Source organism: Cebus imitator, unplaced genomic scaffold (genome assembly GCF_001604975.1).
Source record: "Cebus imitator isolate Cc_AM_T3 unplaced genomic scaffold, Cebus_imitator-1.0 Scaffold76, whole genome shotgun sequence".
Lineage (NCBI taxonomy): Eukaryota > Metazoa > Chordata > Mammalia > Primates > Cebidae > Cebus > Cebus imitator.
The window spans coordinates 6,376,651-6,396,450 of record NW_016107391.1 but is presented as its reverse complement, the minus strand read 5'-3'; the positions used below and the strand labels follow the sequence as shown (position 1 = coordinate 6,396,450).

General features: G+C 47.6%; 2 protein-coding genes across 2 annotated transcripts in view; both read left to right on the top strand.

The window, feature by feature from the left end:
* SLC25A48 (solute carrier family 25 member 48) overlaps nt 1–19,800 on the top strand; it is a 248,703-nt gene that overhangs the window by 167,048 nt on the left and 61,855 nt on the right. The window contains exon 4 of the mRNA XM_037739907.1: nt 4,369–4,767. The gene's annotated coding sequence lies outside the window, so the exon portion shown is untranslated. The remainder of the gene's footprint in view (nt 1–4,368; nt 4,768–19,800) is intronic.
* LOC108307016 lies at nt 466–18,414 on the top strand. Its single transcript, XM_017532156.2, has 4 exons — nt 466–533; nt 14,345–14,396; nt 16,841–17,254; nt 18,160–18,414. Exons 1-4 carry the CDS (start codon nt 466–468, stop codon nt 18,412–18,414), a joined length of 789 nt encoding a protein of 262 aa, XP_017387645.2.

The following is a 19,800-nucleotide window of genomic DNA, read 5'->3' as shown; positions in this document are numbered from 1 at the left end:
CCAGTGCCAGTCCCCAAGAGAAGCACTTTCCCCAGCCCTTTGAGCAGAGTTTTACCCGAGTTGGACTCATGAGGGAGGATGGAGTTTCTTGGAACCAATCAGACCACCAGGTACTGTGGCCCCAACAAATGCTGTGGCTTGACCTTGCTGCCAGCTGTACAGCCTCCAGTGATCCAAGAGTGCTGTCAGCCCTACTAACTACCCGGGTGCCGCTACCTCAATTCATGGAGGCCTAGCCACTTGTACAAGATCTCCAATGTCCAGACCTGCCCGGACGAGAGCCCCAGCACCCTGTGGCTACCCATCATCCTGCCCACGCTCTGCTCTGCACTATTCTCTCGCTATAGCCCCCACGACTGGGACCAGTCCAACCCGCTGCAGGTGCATAGGGCCAAGGCCTCCCGGCTGTGGGCCAGCCAGCTGACAGACAATTCCATGAGGCTCTTGCAGGACAAGGACTAGCTGATGCACCAGATGCAGGAGGGCACATTTGGGAACCTGGGCCAGAGGCTTTTGGACATTGGCTTCTGGAAGTGAGAGCTGAGCAACGAGCTGGACAGTCTTCTGACTGAGAACCAGAACTTGGAGATGGTCAAGAGGCAGCTGGAGTGCAAAGCCAATGAGGTGAACTGCACGTTGCAGGCAAGTACAGGGGTCGGGACAGGGCTGTGGCCATGTGATGGAGATACTACATGCTCATTCTGCTTGCCTTGACTGAAAATCAAGGTGGCAGGCATCTTGCAGGTTCGTTTGAGCTGCATCATCCTATATGATCAGTAATACAGTCTTAATTCAGGATAATCTCAGTCAATTCAGCGTTTCTTGGACTGAATAGAATTTCCTTTTCTCCTTGAGGCTACATCAAAGTTGTAGGGGGTTCATGAAGATATTGTGTGCATACTTAATGCATGCCTGAGCATGTGTGTACGTGTGTGCATGCATGAGCATATGTGTGTTGTAGTCCTTACAGCACATACTTAAAATAACTGCTTTATTTATTTATTTATACAGAGTCTCGTTCTGTCACCCAGCCTGGAGTGCAGTGGCACGATCTTGGCTCACTGTGACCTCAGCCTCCTGGGTTCAAGCAACTCCCCTGCCTCAGTCTCCTGAAGAGCTGGAATTACAGGCACCTGCTACCACACTGGGCTCATTTTTGTATTTTTAGTAAAGACAAGGTTTCTCTATGTTGGCGAGGCTGGTCGGAACTCCTGGCCTCAAGTGATCCACCTGCCTTGGCCTCCTGAAGTGCTGGGATTACAGGCATGAGCCACCAAGCCTGGCCCATAGCTGCCCTATTTTTCCCCATAATACTTAACATCCTCTAACATGCTCTATACTTGATTGAATACTCGAATATAGGATAGTATCCATCAAGGCAGAGAGTTTTGCCTGCTTTGTCACTGATGTATTCAAGACTGCTATTCAGTGCAGGGCATTTATGTCTGTGTGGGCCCATAGCAACCAATGTCGGTGCTGACTGATGTTGTTTACACTAATGTTTTGAATGTATTCCCAGCCCAGGACAGGGCAAAGCACAGAGTAAGCATTCAGTAAATACCTGTTGAATAAATAAGTAAATATTGAAGTGTGGACTGGGCACGGTGGCTTATGACTATAATCCCAGCACTTTGGGAGGCCAAGGCAGGTGGATCATCTGAGGTCAGGAGTTCAAGACCAGCCTGGCCAATATGGTGAAACCCTGTTTCTACTAAAAATACAAAAATTAGTTGAATGTGGTGGCGCGTGCCTATAATCCAATCTACTAGGGAGGCTGAAGCAGGAGAATCGCTTGAACGCAGGAGGCAGAGGTTGCAGTGAACTGAGATCATGCTACTGCACTCCAGCCTGTGCCACAAAGCTAGAGTCCATCTCAAAAAATGAAACAAAACAAAACAAATCAAAAAACAAAAAACTAAACTAAATGTGGACATTCCTGACACTTCCTTGGTCTCCTAGCCTCCAGTCATCTCCCTGCAGGTTAGGACTGGCTTTTGGCTGCATGTAACAGGTCCTCCACAACGGTGGCTTAGCCACACAGGAATTTATTTTTCTGTCATAAGGAAAATTCCAGAGGGAGACAGATCAGGCAGCTGCAGCCTCAACTTGGTGCCAGAAGGGACCCAGGCTCCTCTCTTTCTGCTCTGCCACTCACAGCATGTGTTTTTGTCCTGCTGTTCCCAAGGAGGTTTCATATTTTATATTGCAAGCACCTGCGTGCCAGGGGCCTCTTGATATTCTCATTCGAGGCAGGAAGTCAAGGGTAGAGCAAAGAGCAGATGCATCGATGGGCATCCATCACTTTTTATCAGGGAACATCTTTTCCAGAAGGCCTGTTGTGTGTTTCCATTTTTAGCCCATTTCCCAGCAGTCGCATGGGCTTTCTGGCTGCAGGGGGGTCTGGATAAGTGAGTGTTTTTCACTGCAACCAGGAGAAAAGCATGGGAGTGGTTAAGTGGACACTGAGTAAGGAGCCAGCAGCACCTATGGAAACTAACCTTGGGCACACAGGACGATGATTGGCTGCTCTCTGAAGTGTGCGGGGAACTCAGGACCTCCTGCCTAGATGCCTCCTGCAGCTGCAGGGGCTTCTGTAGAAGCAATACTGCCTCAGGACCCCCCGGGAGACACGGGATAGGGATAGGTTTCCACTACTCTGGGATTTCCAAGCCCATGGAATGCAAGGAACAAGAGGAGCGGTCCTCTGTGTCCCTGTCCCCGCCCCCAGATTCTCCCTGTGAAGAAGGATGGCCAGGGCTGCTTCTCAGAGCAGGAAATCTGTCATTTGTGACATGGATGAGCCTACAGGCCATTACGTGAAGTGAAATAAGTCAGGCACAGAAAGACAAATATCTCATGATCTCACATACATGTGGCGTCTAAAACAATCAAATTCATAAAAGCAGAGTAGAGTGGTGGTTACCAGAGACTGGGGGTGGGGGATTGGGGAGATGTTGGTCAAATGGCACAAAATTTCAGTTCATCAGGAAGAATAAGTTCCAGAGATCTATTGTACAACATGGTGACCATAGTTAATAACAATATATTGTGTCCTTGAAAATCTGAGATTTTAAGTGTTCTCACCACAAAAATAAGTATGTGAGGTAACACACATGTTAATTAGTTCAAATTAGTTCAGTGCTTTAAAATATCTATGTAATTTTAAAACGTGTTTTACATGATACGGCATTTACCATTTTTGTCCATTAAAAATGAGTTAGTACTTTTTTTAAAAAATGCAAGAAAAATGCAATAAAACAAAGACACTGGCCTGTCCTAATTCTTCCTTTGTTAAAATTTGCCTGTTTAAATACTAATATTTAGGCCAGGCACAGTGGCTCACACCTATAATCTCAGCACTTTGGGAGGCCAAGGTGGGCAGATCACCTGAGGTCAGAAGTCTGAGACTAGCCTGGTCAACATGGTGAAACTCCATCTCTACTAAAAATATAAAACCTAGCTGGGTGTAGTGACATGGGCCTGTAATCACAGCTACTTGGGAGGCTGAGGCAGGAAAATGGCATAAATCTGGGAGGTGGAGGTTGCAGTGAGGTGAGACTACACCACCGCACTCCTGCCTGGGTGGCAGAGTGACACTCCCTCTCAAAAAACTAAACAAATAAATATGAATATTTAAGGAATTCTACTTACCAAATTGATTTTTATTTATTTTATTTGTTAAGCATTTATGAGTACACAGTAGATGTATGTATTTACTGGGTACAGGAGTTTACAGGTACATAGTAGGTATATATATTTATGGGGTACATGAGATATTTTGATACAGACATGCCATCTGTAACAATCACATCAGGGTAACTGGGGTATCCAACCCCTCAAGCATTTATCATTTCTTTGTGTTACAAACATTCCCATTTATACTTCTTAATTTATTTAGAGATGAAATCTCATGCCCGGGCTGGAGTATAATGGCTCAATCTTGGCTCATTGTAACCTCTTCCTCCCAGGTTCACACAATTCTCGTGCCTCAGTTTCCTGAGTAGCTGGGATTGCAGGCACACACCACCACATCCACCTAAGTTTTTGTATTTTTAGTTGAGACGGGGTTTCACTATGTTGGCCAGACTGGTCTTGAGCTCCTGACCTCGTGATCTGCCTGCCTCGGCCTCCCAAAGTGCCGGGATTAGGGGCATGAGCCACTGCGCCCAGCCCCTCTTTCAGTTATTTTTAAATGTGCAATAAGTTATTGTTGACTGTAGTCACCCTGCTGTGCTTAAGGTTTTTTTACGTGAATTAATTTATAGACAAACTGTAGGTAACAATAGTCCCAGTGATAGGTGGAATTGTGGGAAATTAGGACAGGAGCACACAAATTATTGAACTTCAACTCTGTTTTTGTCCTTTCAGCCCTTATCCCTCCTGTTACATTTGCATCATCTCTGCACACCTCCACCCCTGATGTCTTCCTAGGCTCTCCAATGTGTCTGGCCCTGACCAAGCCCTGTGCTCTAAGGGTGGCTTGTCTACAATGTCTTTCTCCCTAACATCCAGTTCTAAACCCTTCGGGGGATCAAAGGGCTTCTGGAGGAGGAGGTGACTTTTGGGGCACAACAAACCAAGACGTGTGCTCCCAGAGCTGACTCGGAAGCAGCCCAGCCCCTCTGCATCCACCCCAGCTGCCCATGTGTACCAGGCAGTGGGAGGGACAGCCACTGCCAGACTGCCAGCCTGTCCTCTGCTGTGTCTGTGTCAAGAGTGAATGAAGTGGGAAAACCAGCAAAGCAGTGTACCCTGAAAGAGTTAAAGGTGAATACCAGCTGCAGGTGGAGGCGAGGCGGCTGTTTCCAGGGGCAGCTGGTGCCAAGGGCTTAGCTACTGGCCCCAAGCCCCGTAAAACTCAAGCCTCCCTTTAATTATGAGAGGGGCCCCTGAGTTTGTTGGGATACCAGTTACATAATCTTGTAAGAACATAAAGCTGATTTCTTTTGAAGACTCCTGGCTCAGTGTGTCCACCAGCTCCCTTGTGGAGGTGCCCAGCTCCTGGCCTTGCTACCTAATGCCACCCACACTTTGCCATCTCCCAAGGCTCAGAACTCAAATGGGGAAGCCACAGGCTAAGAGGGGCCTCAGAAATGATGGGATGAAGTCAGAATTTTAGAGAAAGAAGAATGGCAGCAGCTTGGGTTGGGGGAGTGTTGAAAGTTGGACCAGCTGAGAGAGGCTGTAGTTGCCCACAGTCAGAGTGAGAGTGGGGATGAGAGTGGTTGAAGACAGGGCCAGAAGTGGACCCCAGAGAAGGAACAGCACACAGTGACACAGAGACTGTGCGTGGGGATCCAGGTGACACTGTCTAATAGGTGAGAGATGTCAGGGTCACAGCTGGGACAGGGGTAAGAAGAGCTGTAAGACCCTTGAGTGGCATTAGTGTGGTTACTGTGACCAGTAACTATTAGATACAGCCATGGCTGTGATTTGCCAGTGTTGAAAAGTAGACATTATTCTGAAAGTTTGTCCTTCTGACATGACAAACTTCTTATCTGAATTGGAGAAGAGGGTTGGTAAGAAGCTCATCTGGTAGTCAGGCAGAGAGGGAAAATTAAACACAACATCAGTCCTTTCAGGAAGAAATCCTGGGAGGGAAGAAGAGCAATGTTGGGAACAAGGAGAGAGAGAACTTTCCCAGAGGGTGAGAGGAGGGTGCTGTGCTGAGTGCAGCACCCAGGAACAAAGGCACCCGATGTGCCCCACAGAGCATCTGCACCAACACCCCAGCCACTTGTGGGTGATGAGTGGTTGGAGACAGGGTCAGAAGTGGATCCCTGAGAAGGAACAGCACACAGGTGATGCAGAGTGTGCTATTCCTGTCACTCCAAAAAGAAGGAAAACATGAAGGCCCACTTTGACCAGAGGTACCCATGTGGTGGGTTTGGGGATTTTTTTCCCCTGACATGGAAAACCAAGTTGCAGGTAAGATGGAATCTACACTGCAGCTGAGCCAGGTGTTGAGAGTGACTTCTCACTGAGCCTGGGGTCCATGCCCGTGAGCACCATGGCCATGGGTGTCACTGCCTGGGCTTCTGCACCCTGGGCCTTTTCCACGCTCCATCCCTCGGCTGCCTCTGCTTGGGGACTTTTCCCTCAGAACCATTTCCTGAAGCTTTGGTCAGTTTGGTTGCAGTCCAGCCCTCTGCCTCCTGCAGACAGCCTACCCTGATCACGCCAGCCTTTGCTAATCTCTGCTTCTTGAGATCTCCAACTGCACTCAGCAGTGCAGGGATCATGTGTACCTGGAAACCCAGGACAGGAGGAATTTCAAACATCCTGCCTGCGCTGTTCTTACCTGCTTCTGCCAGGAGGGGTCAGATCCTGGCAGAATCCTGTTACATAGATGAGGTAGGAGTCATCAGAAGGGCTAGTGTCCCTCCCCTTCGGGATAGTGCAGTCTAGGCAGCAAGCATGCTTTTCCTGCAGAGCAGGGGCTAGAAGCACAGGCTCTGGAGTCAGAGGGACCTGGGACCAGGCACCCAGCTACACTGACCTCGATTGCCGCACCTCCAGGACAGTGGTCTGAATCCCTGGCCTTGGTGTGGAGAGAGGTACATGTGAAGGTATGTTTAAAGTGCTTCCTCCGCACAGTTCCTAGTGCTGAGTCCCAGCTCCACCATTCTTCAGCCCTGGACAAGTCATCCCTTGTCTCAGCTGGGTCATCCAGGCTGGTTGCTGGGCATGAAGCCCTAGTGAGGATTCAGTGAGGCCATGGGAGGCCACTGCCTTGTGAACTGGTGGGGACTCGCTGGGGTGGGCCCACAGACTGCTGTGGGTTCTGCTAGTCCAGATGCTGGAGCTGTGGGCCTTGTGTTCCTTCCCCGTTTGATTAAGTTTCATCTTGCACTGTGAATTGGTGCCTTTCCTCCTGGTCTCTATGCTGGCTGGGATGACTGAGGGCCTGCTATGGAAATCCTGGAACCCTGATTTTCACAGCAGCCATGAGGAGGAGGTACTCTAAAGCAGTGGTTCCCAACCTTTTTGGCACCAGGAACTAATTTATTGGAAGACAAGTTTTCCACAGATAGGGGGAAGGCATGGTTTTGGGATGAAACAGTTCCACTTCAGATCATCAGGCATCAGTTAGGTTCTCATAAGGAGCATGGAACCTAGATCCCTCACATGCACAGTTCACAATAGGGTTTGCACTCCTATGAGAATCTAGTGCCCCCACTGATCTGATGAGAGGTGGAGCTCAGGTGGTAATGTTCGCTTGTTGGCTGCTCACCTCCTGCTGTGTGGCCCAGCTCCTGACAGGCCATGAACAGGTACCAGTTCATGGCCTGGGGTTTGGGGACCCCTGCCGTAAAGGATCGAAAACTGCTTGCAGGTAAGGAAGACCATCAACCCTACAAAAAGACGTGGGGCTGCCTTTGAACTCTCTATGTGTGGGTAAGGTCAAAGGCTAGCACATATTATGGAATAAAAAAAGCAAGTTGCAGTGTGAGTTTCCCTTATGTAAAAGTAGTTCTATTCATCCGTGTCTACAGTTGCACATGGACACTGGGGTAGGCCTGGAGCCACATTCACCAAGCCCGAAGGGATACGCATAGTCAGGGCACCTGTCCCAGGCAGATATTCTCTGTCACCTGCATGTTCTTGCTATATCTGGTTATGACCTGTAATACAGATAATTAAACAGACTCATCTTTTTATTTAAAATAATCTACTCACTCTTGTCCCAAGCAAAAGTATCTGAAAAATCATGGCTTAGATATTGTATTAGTCTATTTTCACACTGCTATAAAGATGCTACCTGAGACTGGGTAATTTATAAATAAAAGAGGTTTAATTGGCTCACAGTTCCACATGACTGGGGAGGCCTCAGGCCACTTACAATCATGGTGGAAGGTGAAGGGAAGTAGGCAACTTCTTCACATGGTGGCAGGAGAGAGGGCACACGCAGGGAAAGCTGCTTTTTAAAAAACCATCAGATGTCATGAGAGCTCCCTCACTATCATGAGAACAGCATGGGGGAAACCACCCCCATCATCCAATTACCTCCCACCAGGTTCCTCCCTCAACATCTGGGGATTACAATTCCAGGTGAGACTTGGGTGGGGACACAGACCCAAACCATATCAGATGTGGTAACTGTATTTTTTCTAACATATATTACACTAATTTGCTATTAAAATAAAAACTTCACCTGTGTGTTATCTAAAATCATTTTTCATATAGTGTTTTTGGACAATTGGCAAAGTGATTAAACACTTGGGCTTCAGAGTCCAACTACCAAAATTTGAATTCCAGCCCTGCCATTTGCTACTGTCTATTACTCAGTAAATTCTTACCCTCTTTAAGCCTCATTTTCTTATCTTTACATAGGGATGATCATGGTACCTACCTGATAAGATTATTAAGAAAAAATAAAATAACCAATGAAGAATGACTAGTATATTTTCTGGCACTGAGTAACCACTCAAATTAATGAGACTGTTAAAAGTTGATTATTAGGGACTTCTGCTTGTAGTCTTGGTGAGGTAATCGGTACTAGATTTGCCCTCCCACTCTAAACAACAAGAAAACTGAGTAAAATGAGAAGCCACTATTTAAAGATGATGGAAAACAGAAAACACAGAACGATGATTCAAGGAAAAAGAGAACAAATGAGGTGAGCCCTAAAATTACCTCGGCTTTCAACCTGAAGACACTCTTTAGAATGCAACAGTGTATTTGTCAATTTCACTGTACATAATTAGATCTCAATCATACCAACTAAAAAAGACATAAAAATCGCAAAATATTTAGAGATAAATTTAATATAAATTTATATGAAAGTGCAAAGGGCCTAGATGTATTTTTGTTTATACTGTAAAAATATAAAAATGTATTTTAGAAAGAACAAAGTTGGAGATTGTCCTAACTGTCAAGGAATGTAGTGAATTTATAGCAGTAGTGCTCAACTGGGGCCAGTTCCCCCCCCCGCCAGGGAACATTTGGCAAAGTTGGGAGACATTCTTCATTGTCATTACTCTGGAGGGAGGAGAGCAGTATCATATTGACAAGTAGGGCTAGAGACCAGAGGTGCTGCTAAACATCTAATAGTGCACAGGACAGTGTCCCACAACAAAGAATTATGTGGCTCAAAAATCAACAGCACCAAGGCTGAGAAACTGTGGTCCACAATAAGGCAGTGACTAGAGATCAGTGGAACAGAACAGAGAATCCAGGTATGAATCCACATGTATATCACTGATTTTTGACAAAGATGCCAATGTATAGCTAGATTCTATGTTCTGTTCCTCTGATCTCTACTCCCTGCCTTATGGAGGACCACAATATATAGCCAAGTCTATACACTGGCATCTTTCAAAAGGCTTTGAAAGAAAAGTCTTTTCAGCCAGCGGTGGACAATAGCTATCCAAATGGAAAAAATAGGTAAATCTTGCTCCCCAACTCAAATAGCGTCAATGAACTCAAATGGAATCACAGGCCTAAATATAAAAGCTAAAGCTATAGAACTTGAAAAAAAAAAAAAAGGAAGAAATGTTCACAATCTTATGGCAAGCAAAGATTTCTTAGATAGGATACAAAAAAAATGAAAAAATAAATTAGATCCCATCAAAATTTAAAATTTCAGTTGTTTCCTAGAAATACTTTGTTAATAAAATAAAAAGTCAAGGCACAACCTGGGAGAAAACATTCACAATACCTATTTCTGACAATGAACTTGTATTTGGCATACACAAAAATCTCTTACAACACAACCGTAAGACAGTGTTATAAGAAATGAGCAAAATGAAGATCATAGTGTGATAGCATAAGTTCACTATGACCCATTCTTCCCACTTACTATACCAAAAACTCTACACAAAATGCAAACACTAGCACCAGAGAACTCTAAAAAGTAAACAAAAACATTGTGGATGAGAGGTAAAGTTACTTGGATTTAGACAGTGATCCATGCAGGGGAGAGTTTCCCAGGTTCTCTCTCTCTCTCTCTCTCATTCTCTCTCCCCCCCCCCGCCCTCTCTCTGTTTCTGTTTCTTTCTCTCTCAGCTTTGCCCAGAGGGCACACTCCAATTACACAACAGCAATGCAGTGGTGGCAAAAGGATGGCTGCTATAGAAGAAATCCCGTATTTCTGGTCAAATGAGTCAGGACAGAGACCCTGGAAGGAAACAGAACATGAGGACATCCAGGAGGGAGGGTAGCCAGAAAAGCAGTCCTCTAATTCTGTGAATAAATACTTGTAAGTCTCAGCCTAACTCCTGAGTTATGCATGAGTGGGATAGACCTAAAACAGCATAGCAAAGCTTTCAGAAAGAACTAAATTGAGACTTAAACCATGTGTAATCTTTTTTAGCCTAATTGCTCAATAATGCATGCAAAAAACAGACCCAAATGAATACAGTGAAAGCTTAGAGAACTGAGATTTGTACCACTGTATACAAAAGGCAAGACAGAACTGGCAGCTCAAACCTAACTAAATTGAATGTCTGATAAAGCTAAAACATCAACTCTCTGGAGAGGATTATATGCCCGACCCAAAGTCTACATAAAATGATCTTCAAAATGTCTAGGACAATCTAAAATTACCTGGCATACAAATAACCAGAAAAATGTGACTACTTCTCAAGGGAAATGACAACAAATATCAATCCCAAGGTGGGCCATGTGTTGGAATTATCATCAAAGACTTCAAAATGCTGTTATGTGTATGTTCCATGAGGTTAAGAAAAACACATTTGGCATGAATAAAAATAAGTTCTCAATAGAGAAATAGCAACTATTAAAAAAAAAAACCAAAAATGTTAGGACTGAAAAATACAAAATCTGAAATTAAAAAATTTCACTTGATGATTTCAATAGCAGAATGGTGATATCAAAAGGAAAGAGTCTGTGAGCTTAAAGATAGATCCATATTATTTACACAATCTGAAGAACACAGAGGAAAGATTAAGAAATAAATAAACAGACCCTCAGAGATCTGTGGAAACACATTAAAAAAAATCTAACATACATGACATTGGAGTCCCAGAAGGGGGGCAGAAATAGGCTAAAAAGAAAAAAATCTTGACAAAACGAAGGAAGAATTAAAGCTTCCTAAATGTGGTGAAAAACATAAATCAAAGTACTTAAAAATGTAAAGGTACTATAGAGGCTCTGAAAACCACAGAAAAGTTAAGGTCAATGAAAACCATGCCTAGACACATTATAAAGTGCTAAAAACCGTATCCACTACCACTTACAAAGGATAAAGAAAAACATCTTCAAAACAGCTAGAGAAGAATGACACACTGCATATGGTAGAATAACGACAGGGGTCTATCCATGCAGTGGAATAGTGCTCAACAAAACAGGAACAAACCATCCATGCAACAGCATAGATTACTCTCAAGAGCATTATGCTAAGAGAAATCACATAAAAACAAACACCTGATTCCATTTATATAAAATTCTAGAAAATGTAAAATAATCTAGAGTGTCAGAAGATCAGGGGTTGTCTGGGGAAGGGAATGGAGGGAAGATGGGTTATAAGAGTGAATGAGGAATTTTGGGGGATTGATAGAAATATTTGTTATCTTGACCATGGTAATAGTTTCTGAGGTGTGTACATATGTGAAAATTGATCAAATTCTACACTTTGAAACTGTGTAGCTTATTGTACTTTAGTTATAACAATCAAGTTATTAAAATGAGGAAAAGATGTAGACACTTAAATGAAAATATACAAATTGGCAATATACACATATAAGAAATGCTCAACATCACAAGCCATCAAGAAAATGCAAATGAAAACCGTCATGCTATCTATACACCCACGAGAATCGCAAAAGTTAAAAAGTGGTGTTAAGACTGTGAAGAAACTGAAACTTTTACACATTACTGTTGGGAAGGTAAAATGAATGTATCATTTTATATGCCGTAAAATGAAAACAGTTTGGCAGTTTCTTATTTAGTTCAACATACACTTACCATGTGATCAAACTACTCAAATCCTAGCTATTTACCTAAGAGGAATGAAAACTATTACCCACTCAAAGACCTACAAGTAATTATTTCTAGCAGGACTCTTCACAATGGAAACAACTAGCTGGTACTCACAGAAGATGGATAAGCAAATTGTGTCACATCACATAACAGTATACTACTCCTCAATAAAAGGGAGCAAACTATGCCACAAAAAGGATGAATTTTAAAAACATGGTGCTGAAATCCCATTACTGGGTATATATCCAAAGGATTATAAATCGTTCTACTATAAGGACACATGCACACGAATGTTCATTGCAGCACTGTTTACAATAGCAAAGACCTGGAACCAACCCAAATGCCCATCAATGATATACTGGACAGGGAAAATGTGGCACATATATACCATGGAATATTATGCAGCCATCAAAAACGATGAGTTTGGGTCCTTTGTAGGGACATGGATGAACCTGGAAACCATCATTCTCAGCAAACTGACAGAAGAGCAGAAGATCAAACACCGCATGTTCTCACTCATAGGCGGGTGTTGAACAATGAGAACACATAGACACAGGGAGGGGAGCACTACACACTGGGGTCAGTTGGGGGGAAATAGGGGAGGGACGGTGGGGGGTGGGGAGTTGGGGAGAGATAGCAAGGGGAGAGATGCCAGATGTAAGTGATGGGGAGGAAGGCAGCAAATCACACTGCCATGTGTGTACCTATGCAACAATCTTGCATGTTCTTCACATGTACCCCAAAACCTAAAATGCAATAAAATAAATGGAAAAAATAAAAATAAAAACATGGTGCTGAAAAACAGAAGCTCGCTAGGCACAAAAGAACATGTGCTATGTGATTCCGTTTATTCTAGAACAGGCAAGATGAATCTCTAGTATCAAAAAGCACATCAGTGGTTGCTTGGGGTTGGGAAGCAAGGGAGCGGATTAACTGAAAAGAGGCATTTCTATGTATTAATTTCCAGGTTGTTATTTGGTGTATAGATTCATGAACAGTACATTTTATGGTATTTGTAAATTATCCCTCAATGAAGTTGAGTTTTTAAATGGTGATGATACAACATGGATTAAATTTATATAAAACTAAAGAGATCAAAATAACACGATATTGGTACAAAGAGGGACAAAGAGACGGATACAAAAATAAATTATAGAAAAGGACTTGAGTTTGTAATAGTTAAGAATTTAGAATGTGTCTATCTTGGTATTTCAAATCAGGTTGGGGAAAAATAACTTATTCTTAAATGATGTTGAGTCAAGTGACTATTCAAAATATAAAATAAAATTGGAGGTGTTTCTATTACCACTTTCCAAAAATAAATTCTATAAGAAAGAAAATGACCCAGGAGTAGATGGGCCCCAGGGTCTGCGGGCACAGGGTAGAGAGATGTGGAGAACTGGAGATGCTGAGCCTGGAGAATCCAGCCGGGCACTCCTGGCTTGGAATCCAGTCCTGGGGAAGCCTGAGGGCCTGGAGATGTCGCAGCCTTGTGACCTTCAGTGGCATTTCAAGACTCTCTTGCCTCAAGCCCTAAGGCTAGAAACTAACTCTGGAGCCCCTTTTTCAGGCTGGTTCACCTTCCTGTCCCAGCACTGAGGCTCAACTCTCCAATCTGCAAAATGGCATGACAGTGGAACACTTCCTGACTTGAAGGTTTGCGGAGAGGACCACATGACACACCACGTGGGAACCTCCCTGGGTGGTAGCTGACACTTAGGAGCACCAGGCCTGGGAGAGGATCTGGGGACGGTGGCTCTGTGGGAGAAAGCAGGTGTCCCACATCATCAGCTCTCCCATGACTGCTCCACTTCTTCTTGTGTCCTGCCAGCAAGTGACTGGAGAAGAGCCACAGAGGAGAGACAGCTGAAAGCTAGTGACAAGGGCAGAGAATGATGTCTTGGCCACACCCCGAGGGGACTGAGGCACCCCAGAAAGGAGCGGCCCATGCAGCTCACCACAGTTCCCTGGACTTGGTGGAACAAATCCTTGGGGCCCTTTCTGACCCATCCACTGGAGGCGCTGAATCACTGTCACAGTCTCTGGGCAGAAGTCCCCAGTGAGCTCACTGGCCCCCAGTCATGAAGAACTGATCAGATTCCAGATGTTTGCATTCTCTTTGTTTCCCCTGAGTCTCCTGGGGAGATGTGGATTAAGCTGAATTAAGAGACAGGTGATGATCACAGGTGTTGGATGCTTGGGTGGAGTCTCCATGGCAACAGAACCATCTGGCTTTCTCGCCTGGCATCAGGCTTTATGACTTCATGGTGGTGTCTTCTCTCAGCAGGCAGAGGGGGATCTGCCAAGGTGAAGAGGAGGCTGGGAGGAAGAGGACTGCTGAGGGAGGCTTTGTCTTTTTAGTCAGAGTTTGACAATTAGGCTTCATCGTGTCTTGACACAGTGCTACTGCTGACTCCAAAACAGGACGCAGGAGGTGGCGCTCAGTAGAGACCGTGAGAGGCATTGTGCACGTGCCATCTTGCTGAGGCCTCCCAGGGGAATTCAGAGGTCACCTGGCCTCCTTCAGTCCTGGACTCACTGTTGAAGTGGAGTCAGAGCCGTGGCAGGAAAGAATGAGGTATGGGAGCGCCGCTGGCCAGCCTCAGGGAGAGTCTGTACTGTCCAACGTCCGCTGGATGGCAGGAAGCGTAGGGCCTTAGGTGAGCCCCACCACAGAGTGAACCTCATCCATGGCAATGGGCCTGTCTCCCCAGGCCGCTCACCAGGTGGTGCTGGGAGAGCCCTCAAGCCTGTACCAAATCCCTTCATCCCCACAAATGAGCCATCCAACAAACCTGCACCTGTTCGTGTCCTGGGGCTGCCAGGACAAATCAACACAAACATGGTAGCTTAAGAAAACGCACATGTATTCTCCTGCAGTTCTGAAGAAGTTTGAAATCAAGGTGTCGGCAGGTTCGTTCCTTCTTGGGGGCTTGGCAGGGGAATCTGCTCCCTGTGCTCCCTCCTAGCTTCCAGGGATGTCTCAATTCTTGATGTGACTTGGCTTGCGACAGAGTCACTCCAATAGCTTCCTCCCTTGTCATGTGACATTCTCCCTATGTGTCTGTGTCCAAATTTCCCTCATCTTATAGGGACACATCGTGGGATTCAGGGCCCACCCTAACCCAGTGTGACCTCATCTTAACTTGATTTCATCTGCCAAGATCCCATTTCCAAATAAGGTCACATCCATGAGTGCCAGGGCTGAAGACCTGAGCATGCCTTATGGGGGACACACAACAACAGATGATTCACAGTGAACAGAGCACAGGCTTCAGAGTGGGTCATACCTGGGCATTGCCATTTAGCCTGTCCCATCTCCTTGGCACAGCGAGGTTGGAAAGGCAAGTCATCTCAGTGGGCTTCCTAAGGAGTACCTGAGAGAGAGGATCACAGAGCTCTGTGGAGTGTTTGGGAGTGGTAGAGACTCAGCAAAGATGGCCCCAGGCTGGATGTCTGGGACTTGGAGGAGGGAGCTTGGTCCCAGCCCACCAGAAACCGGCAGTTTATGGGCCAGTAGGTGCTTACCAAGGGGTCTGGCTTAGGACGGGGACCTCAGTGGTCAGGCTGCCTGCAGGGCGTTGGGGGAGAGCATGGACCACAGGAGCATGTGTCGGGGCAGGGACTCAAGGCCCAAAGGCTAGGGTGGGAGTCGGGAAGGCCAGGGTGGGAGTCAGGAAGGCTGGGGGTTAGGCTACCATAGGCTCTTCCATGAGCCCGGAGTCCACAAGTAGAATGACCTGGGGGCTTTCTCAGGATCAAAGGAGCCCCCTGCCTTGTTCCTGGTGGGCTCTGGGTCTGAGCCTGACAGGCAACATGGAAATGAGCTGGCTTTTCATTACCAGGTACTCCGAGCCATGCATCCCCTCTGGGCCTAGGAATTAATTCCTCATTCCACCTCCCCATCCTCTCCCCAAGACATGACTTCTCCCTCCTATCACCAGGGAGTCTGCTAAAGACTTCCTTCCTGGCCGAGGTGTTCTCTTTGTGTCTACCTCTTTCCTTCCTTCCCACCCTTCTTTGCTTTCTTCCAATACTTAGTGTCTGCCATATGCCAGGGTTTTTCTAGGCATTTAGGACATAGACGTGAACTAGACAGATGGGCCCTGCCTGGTGGAATTTGTAAATAACAGGATGAGAGATATTAATCAAGAAACCACACGGTTGAATGTTTCACAGCAGAGGAACGGGTGCTCCGAATGAGGGGTATGAGGGTGGCGGCAGTCAGGAAGAAGGTGATGCCACTAAGCCAGGCATGTAAGGGAAGTCACCTTGGGCAAGCGCCGAGGAAGTCACCACCTAGGACAAAGGAGAGGAAGAGACTCTGGGCAGGAGCATTACCCCATGCAGAGGCCCCGTGGTGGGAGGATGCTTGGCGAGTGAGATGGACCCCGAGAGGCTTTGTGGCTGGAGTGGACAGAGCGGAGGGAATATGAGGCGGGTCAAGGGCCAGCAGACTAGTGAAGAAGTGTTAGTCGAGTGGCTGTTATGAACCGGAGGCACCAGACAGACAACACAGATCAAACCACCCACACGTAAGGCAGGCGGAGGATAGCCCCGGAAGAGCATTCCAGTGATGAAGTGATCTGGAGGAGGGGGCTTGCGGAGGCTGGGGCTGGGAAGGCTCTTCTGAGCTGAGAGTCCAGGAGTAGATCTTGGCACAGGCTCTAAGGCAGGGCCAAGCTTGGTGTGACTGGGGAATGGTAAGAAGGCCTGTGTGCCTGAGCAATCTAACCATGGTTGAGGGCCACGGCTGGCTTTTCACAGAAGAGAGCCATAGTCAGGTTTGGGCTTTGTAAGACCCTTTCGGCCTGCAATGTAGACAGGGACTGGAACAGACCTGGCGTGGCTAGGAAGTCAGGGTGCAGTACCAGATGGAACACCCTTCTCTTTGCAGATGTCCCGGAAGAGCTCTGAGGCTGAACCCGGAGCCCCAACCTCTCCTAGCCTCCTGGAGGAGGATGACCCAGGGCCCCTGTCCTGGCAACAGCAGGCCACCAGTTCAAGGGACAAGAAACCTCTAAGCTCCCTCCACCTTTCACATAGGGCTCAGGTGGCCTTGGAGTATCTGCTTTTCTTCCGCACCTATGGGTGCCTCCTGGCAGAGGACGGGTTGGTCCTGCAGCCCGAGACACCACTCCAGGAGGACTCAGAACTGCTTGGCGGGTTCTTCCCTTACTACCGCTCTGAGGAGAGTTTGCCCAGCCTGGCCCTTCCTGGCTGGTCACACAGGGGCTCCCAAGACCCACCCACTGGGAGGGAGGCACAGGCTGGCTGCTTCTGCAGGACAACAGTCGGGGACGAATGCTCTGTGAGTTGAGGAAGCCATGAGGGTGGGTGGGGGAAGAAGCACCAGGCCCTACATCCTTCAAACCTCTCTGTCCTGGGGCCCAGACTCTACCAGGTCCCTAGACAGGCCCCTCTCAGGGCTGCTGGGGCTCCTGGAGCAAGGTGTCACTGGTTGGGAGCACACGGACTCCAGGAAGACTGTCCTGTTCAAGCCCAGCTTGACCACCACGGAGGAACGAGGCCTGGGGAACATGGTTTCCTTATAAGAAGAGAGTAGCAGCAGCAACAGTCAAGCCATTGCGAGAATTACACACAACCATGCGCCCAAAGTACTGAGCTCGACGGTGAGCTCACAGAAGCATTGATTTGGTCCTTGTGGCTTGCTAGGCTCTCAGACAAATGTTTCATTAGCATCATCTCATTTAATCCTATTAGTAATCCTGTAAGATAGGCCGTACTCTAATTCCCATTTTATGAATGAGAAAGTGAGTCTCAGAGAAGCTAAGTGACTTGGCCAAGGGCACATAGCTCGCAAGTAGCAAACCTGAGATTTGACCCAAAGTCTGTGCCCTTTAAGATTCCTAATCACCACCGTGTAGCTGGGTGCTGTGGCCGTGACTGCAAAGACAGGAGGTGAGGTGGGTGAGTTCTAATCCCAGACATACCCCTCCCAGCAGGGTGCTCTTGGATGCATGAGTGACATCGCTGAGTGCTTCCCGGGCTGTAGAGCAGACATGGGCCTGTCCTCTTCCGGGACTGCCACTGTGGTGTTGCAGGCACAGGCTGCTCCCGGGTATCTGGGTCTGAACCTGGAAGTGGGCTTGCATCTGGCTGACCCCCTTGTTCCTTTGGGCCCAGGCTGCCTTGGCACACTCGCACCTCATCTCTGGGTCCTCACACTCACTGGGCTGCTGCCCCGTCTTGCAGGTCTCAGCAGGGTGTCCCCATGACAGTGACCTGGATACCCCTCTCTCCAGGGACCATGTTCTTTATGCATCAGGATTCGTGCCTTATTACAGAACCCCTGAGGAGGGGCTACACACTAGCCCTGGGCCTCCTGCCTCTCCATCTGGGAGCCAGGGGTCCTCAGGGGCTGCCCAGGCCTGGTGCAGTCACACCACAGGGAAGCCGGAGCTGACTGCAGCGGAAGCCACTGGAGAGCAGACCCCCAGCACCCACTGACCATTGAGGGATGAAGGTGACTAGGGGGAGGCTCCCGTGGGTCAGTCAGTTTGCCCTGGGACCAGAGCTAGCCTGGGACCCCAGCCCTCAGGCCTGAGTTCTCTCCCTCTCAGTGCCCACAACCAGGGATGGGGGGCATCCTACCTCCCTGCCCTGCAGAGCCAGCAGAGCCAATGGGAAGAACCCAACCCCTGGCAGGTTCTGCCAGCCCCTCTCAGCCCACCAGGCTGCTCCCTGCCAGCATGAGGCATCCCACTATGCAGGCCTGGGGTTTGCCTTTCTCCTCAAGGGGCAGAAGGGAAAAACTCAGCTTGTGCCCTGCGTTCAGCTACTCTACACCCAGGAAGAGACCCATCCCACCCCAGGCTGCCACCTTCCTGCTCTAGCTGGAAAAACTGCCACGTGAGAATTGAATAGCCACACCAAAACTGGCTTCGCGGAGGAGTGTCCATTTTTCCCAGCACTCTGACCTCAGACCATTCCTTTTGTAGCCTGTCCTAAGTGCAGACAGAGGGAGCAGGAGCCTCCTGATGACTGAAGGGCGCAGACACCCTGAAGCTGGTTTTGTAAATAAATCATATCACTATAGAGGTTAGAGCTGGTGCACTAATTGGATGCTTTGGAGTAATACTTGCAGCTTCCATTTATTGAGCATTTACTTTGTACTAGGCACCTTATAGAGATCAAGGATTATGGAGACACAATCCTTGGGTGTAGACACTGGTGTCCTCTCCATTCTACAGCAGAGTAAACAGGCTAAGAGAGGTTAAGTAGGGTGCCTGAGCTCACACAGCTAGCAAACAGCCAGGAACAGTGGAGCTGGCATTCACACCAGCTCTGTCTGACCTCGGGCTGAGCCCTGCAGCACCTCCTCGCCACACTCTTCCTCAGTGGGTCTATGCACAGCAGGAAATGAGCCAGGTGCTCTCCTAGACCCAGGCCTCCCCTAGACCCATCCCACCCTCTCTTTTTCCTCATTGCCTCTGCACCTTTCCTTCCCCTGCCCCTGCCCTTGGGTGGAGCAGGTGAGGACAGTGGCTCTGCACGTCTGCTAGGCCCTACCTCCTTGGACCCTGTGGACCTGTTTTCTGGCCCCCAATCCAATCTCCAACCCCAGGCCCACCCGGCACGTGGCTGAAGCACACTGGGATGTTGAGAGTATGTGCTCATCCCAACCACTCCAGGCCAGACAACCTAGATGTTGGCTCCTGTTTGAAACCCCTTTAGCACCAGCCACACTGACATGTCCCACGTTCACAGCCTCTCTGCTCCGTGGCACTGGTTTCGTGTCTCCTCCCCAGGTGTGGGGTCTTTGCTTGCTTTGACACTCACACACCTCTGACTGCTGGATCCCGGCTCCTCCCCCTTTGACACTCACACACCTCT

Bases quoted from the DNA above. Each gene is read 5' to 3' on its own strand.
- LOC108307016 (XM_017532156.2), top strand. From the start codon at position 466: ATGCACCAGATGCAGGAGGGCACATTTGGGAACCTGGGCCAGAGGCTT. The intron at 534-14,344 runs GTGAGAGCTGAG...GTCTTGACACAG, and splicing joins TTGGACATTGGCTTCTGGAA to TGCTACTGCTGACTCCAAAA. The intron at 17,255-18,159 runs GTGAGTTGAGGA...CCCGTCTTGCAG, and splicing joins CAGTCGGGGACGAATGCTCT to GTCTCAGCAGGGTGTCCCCA.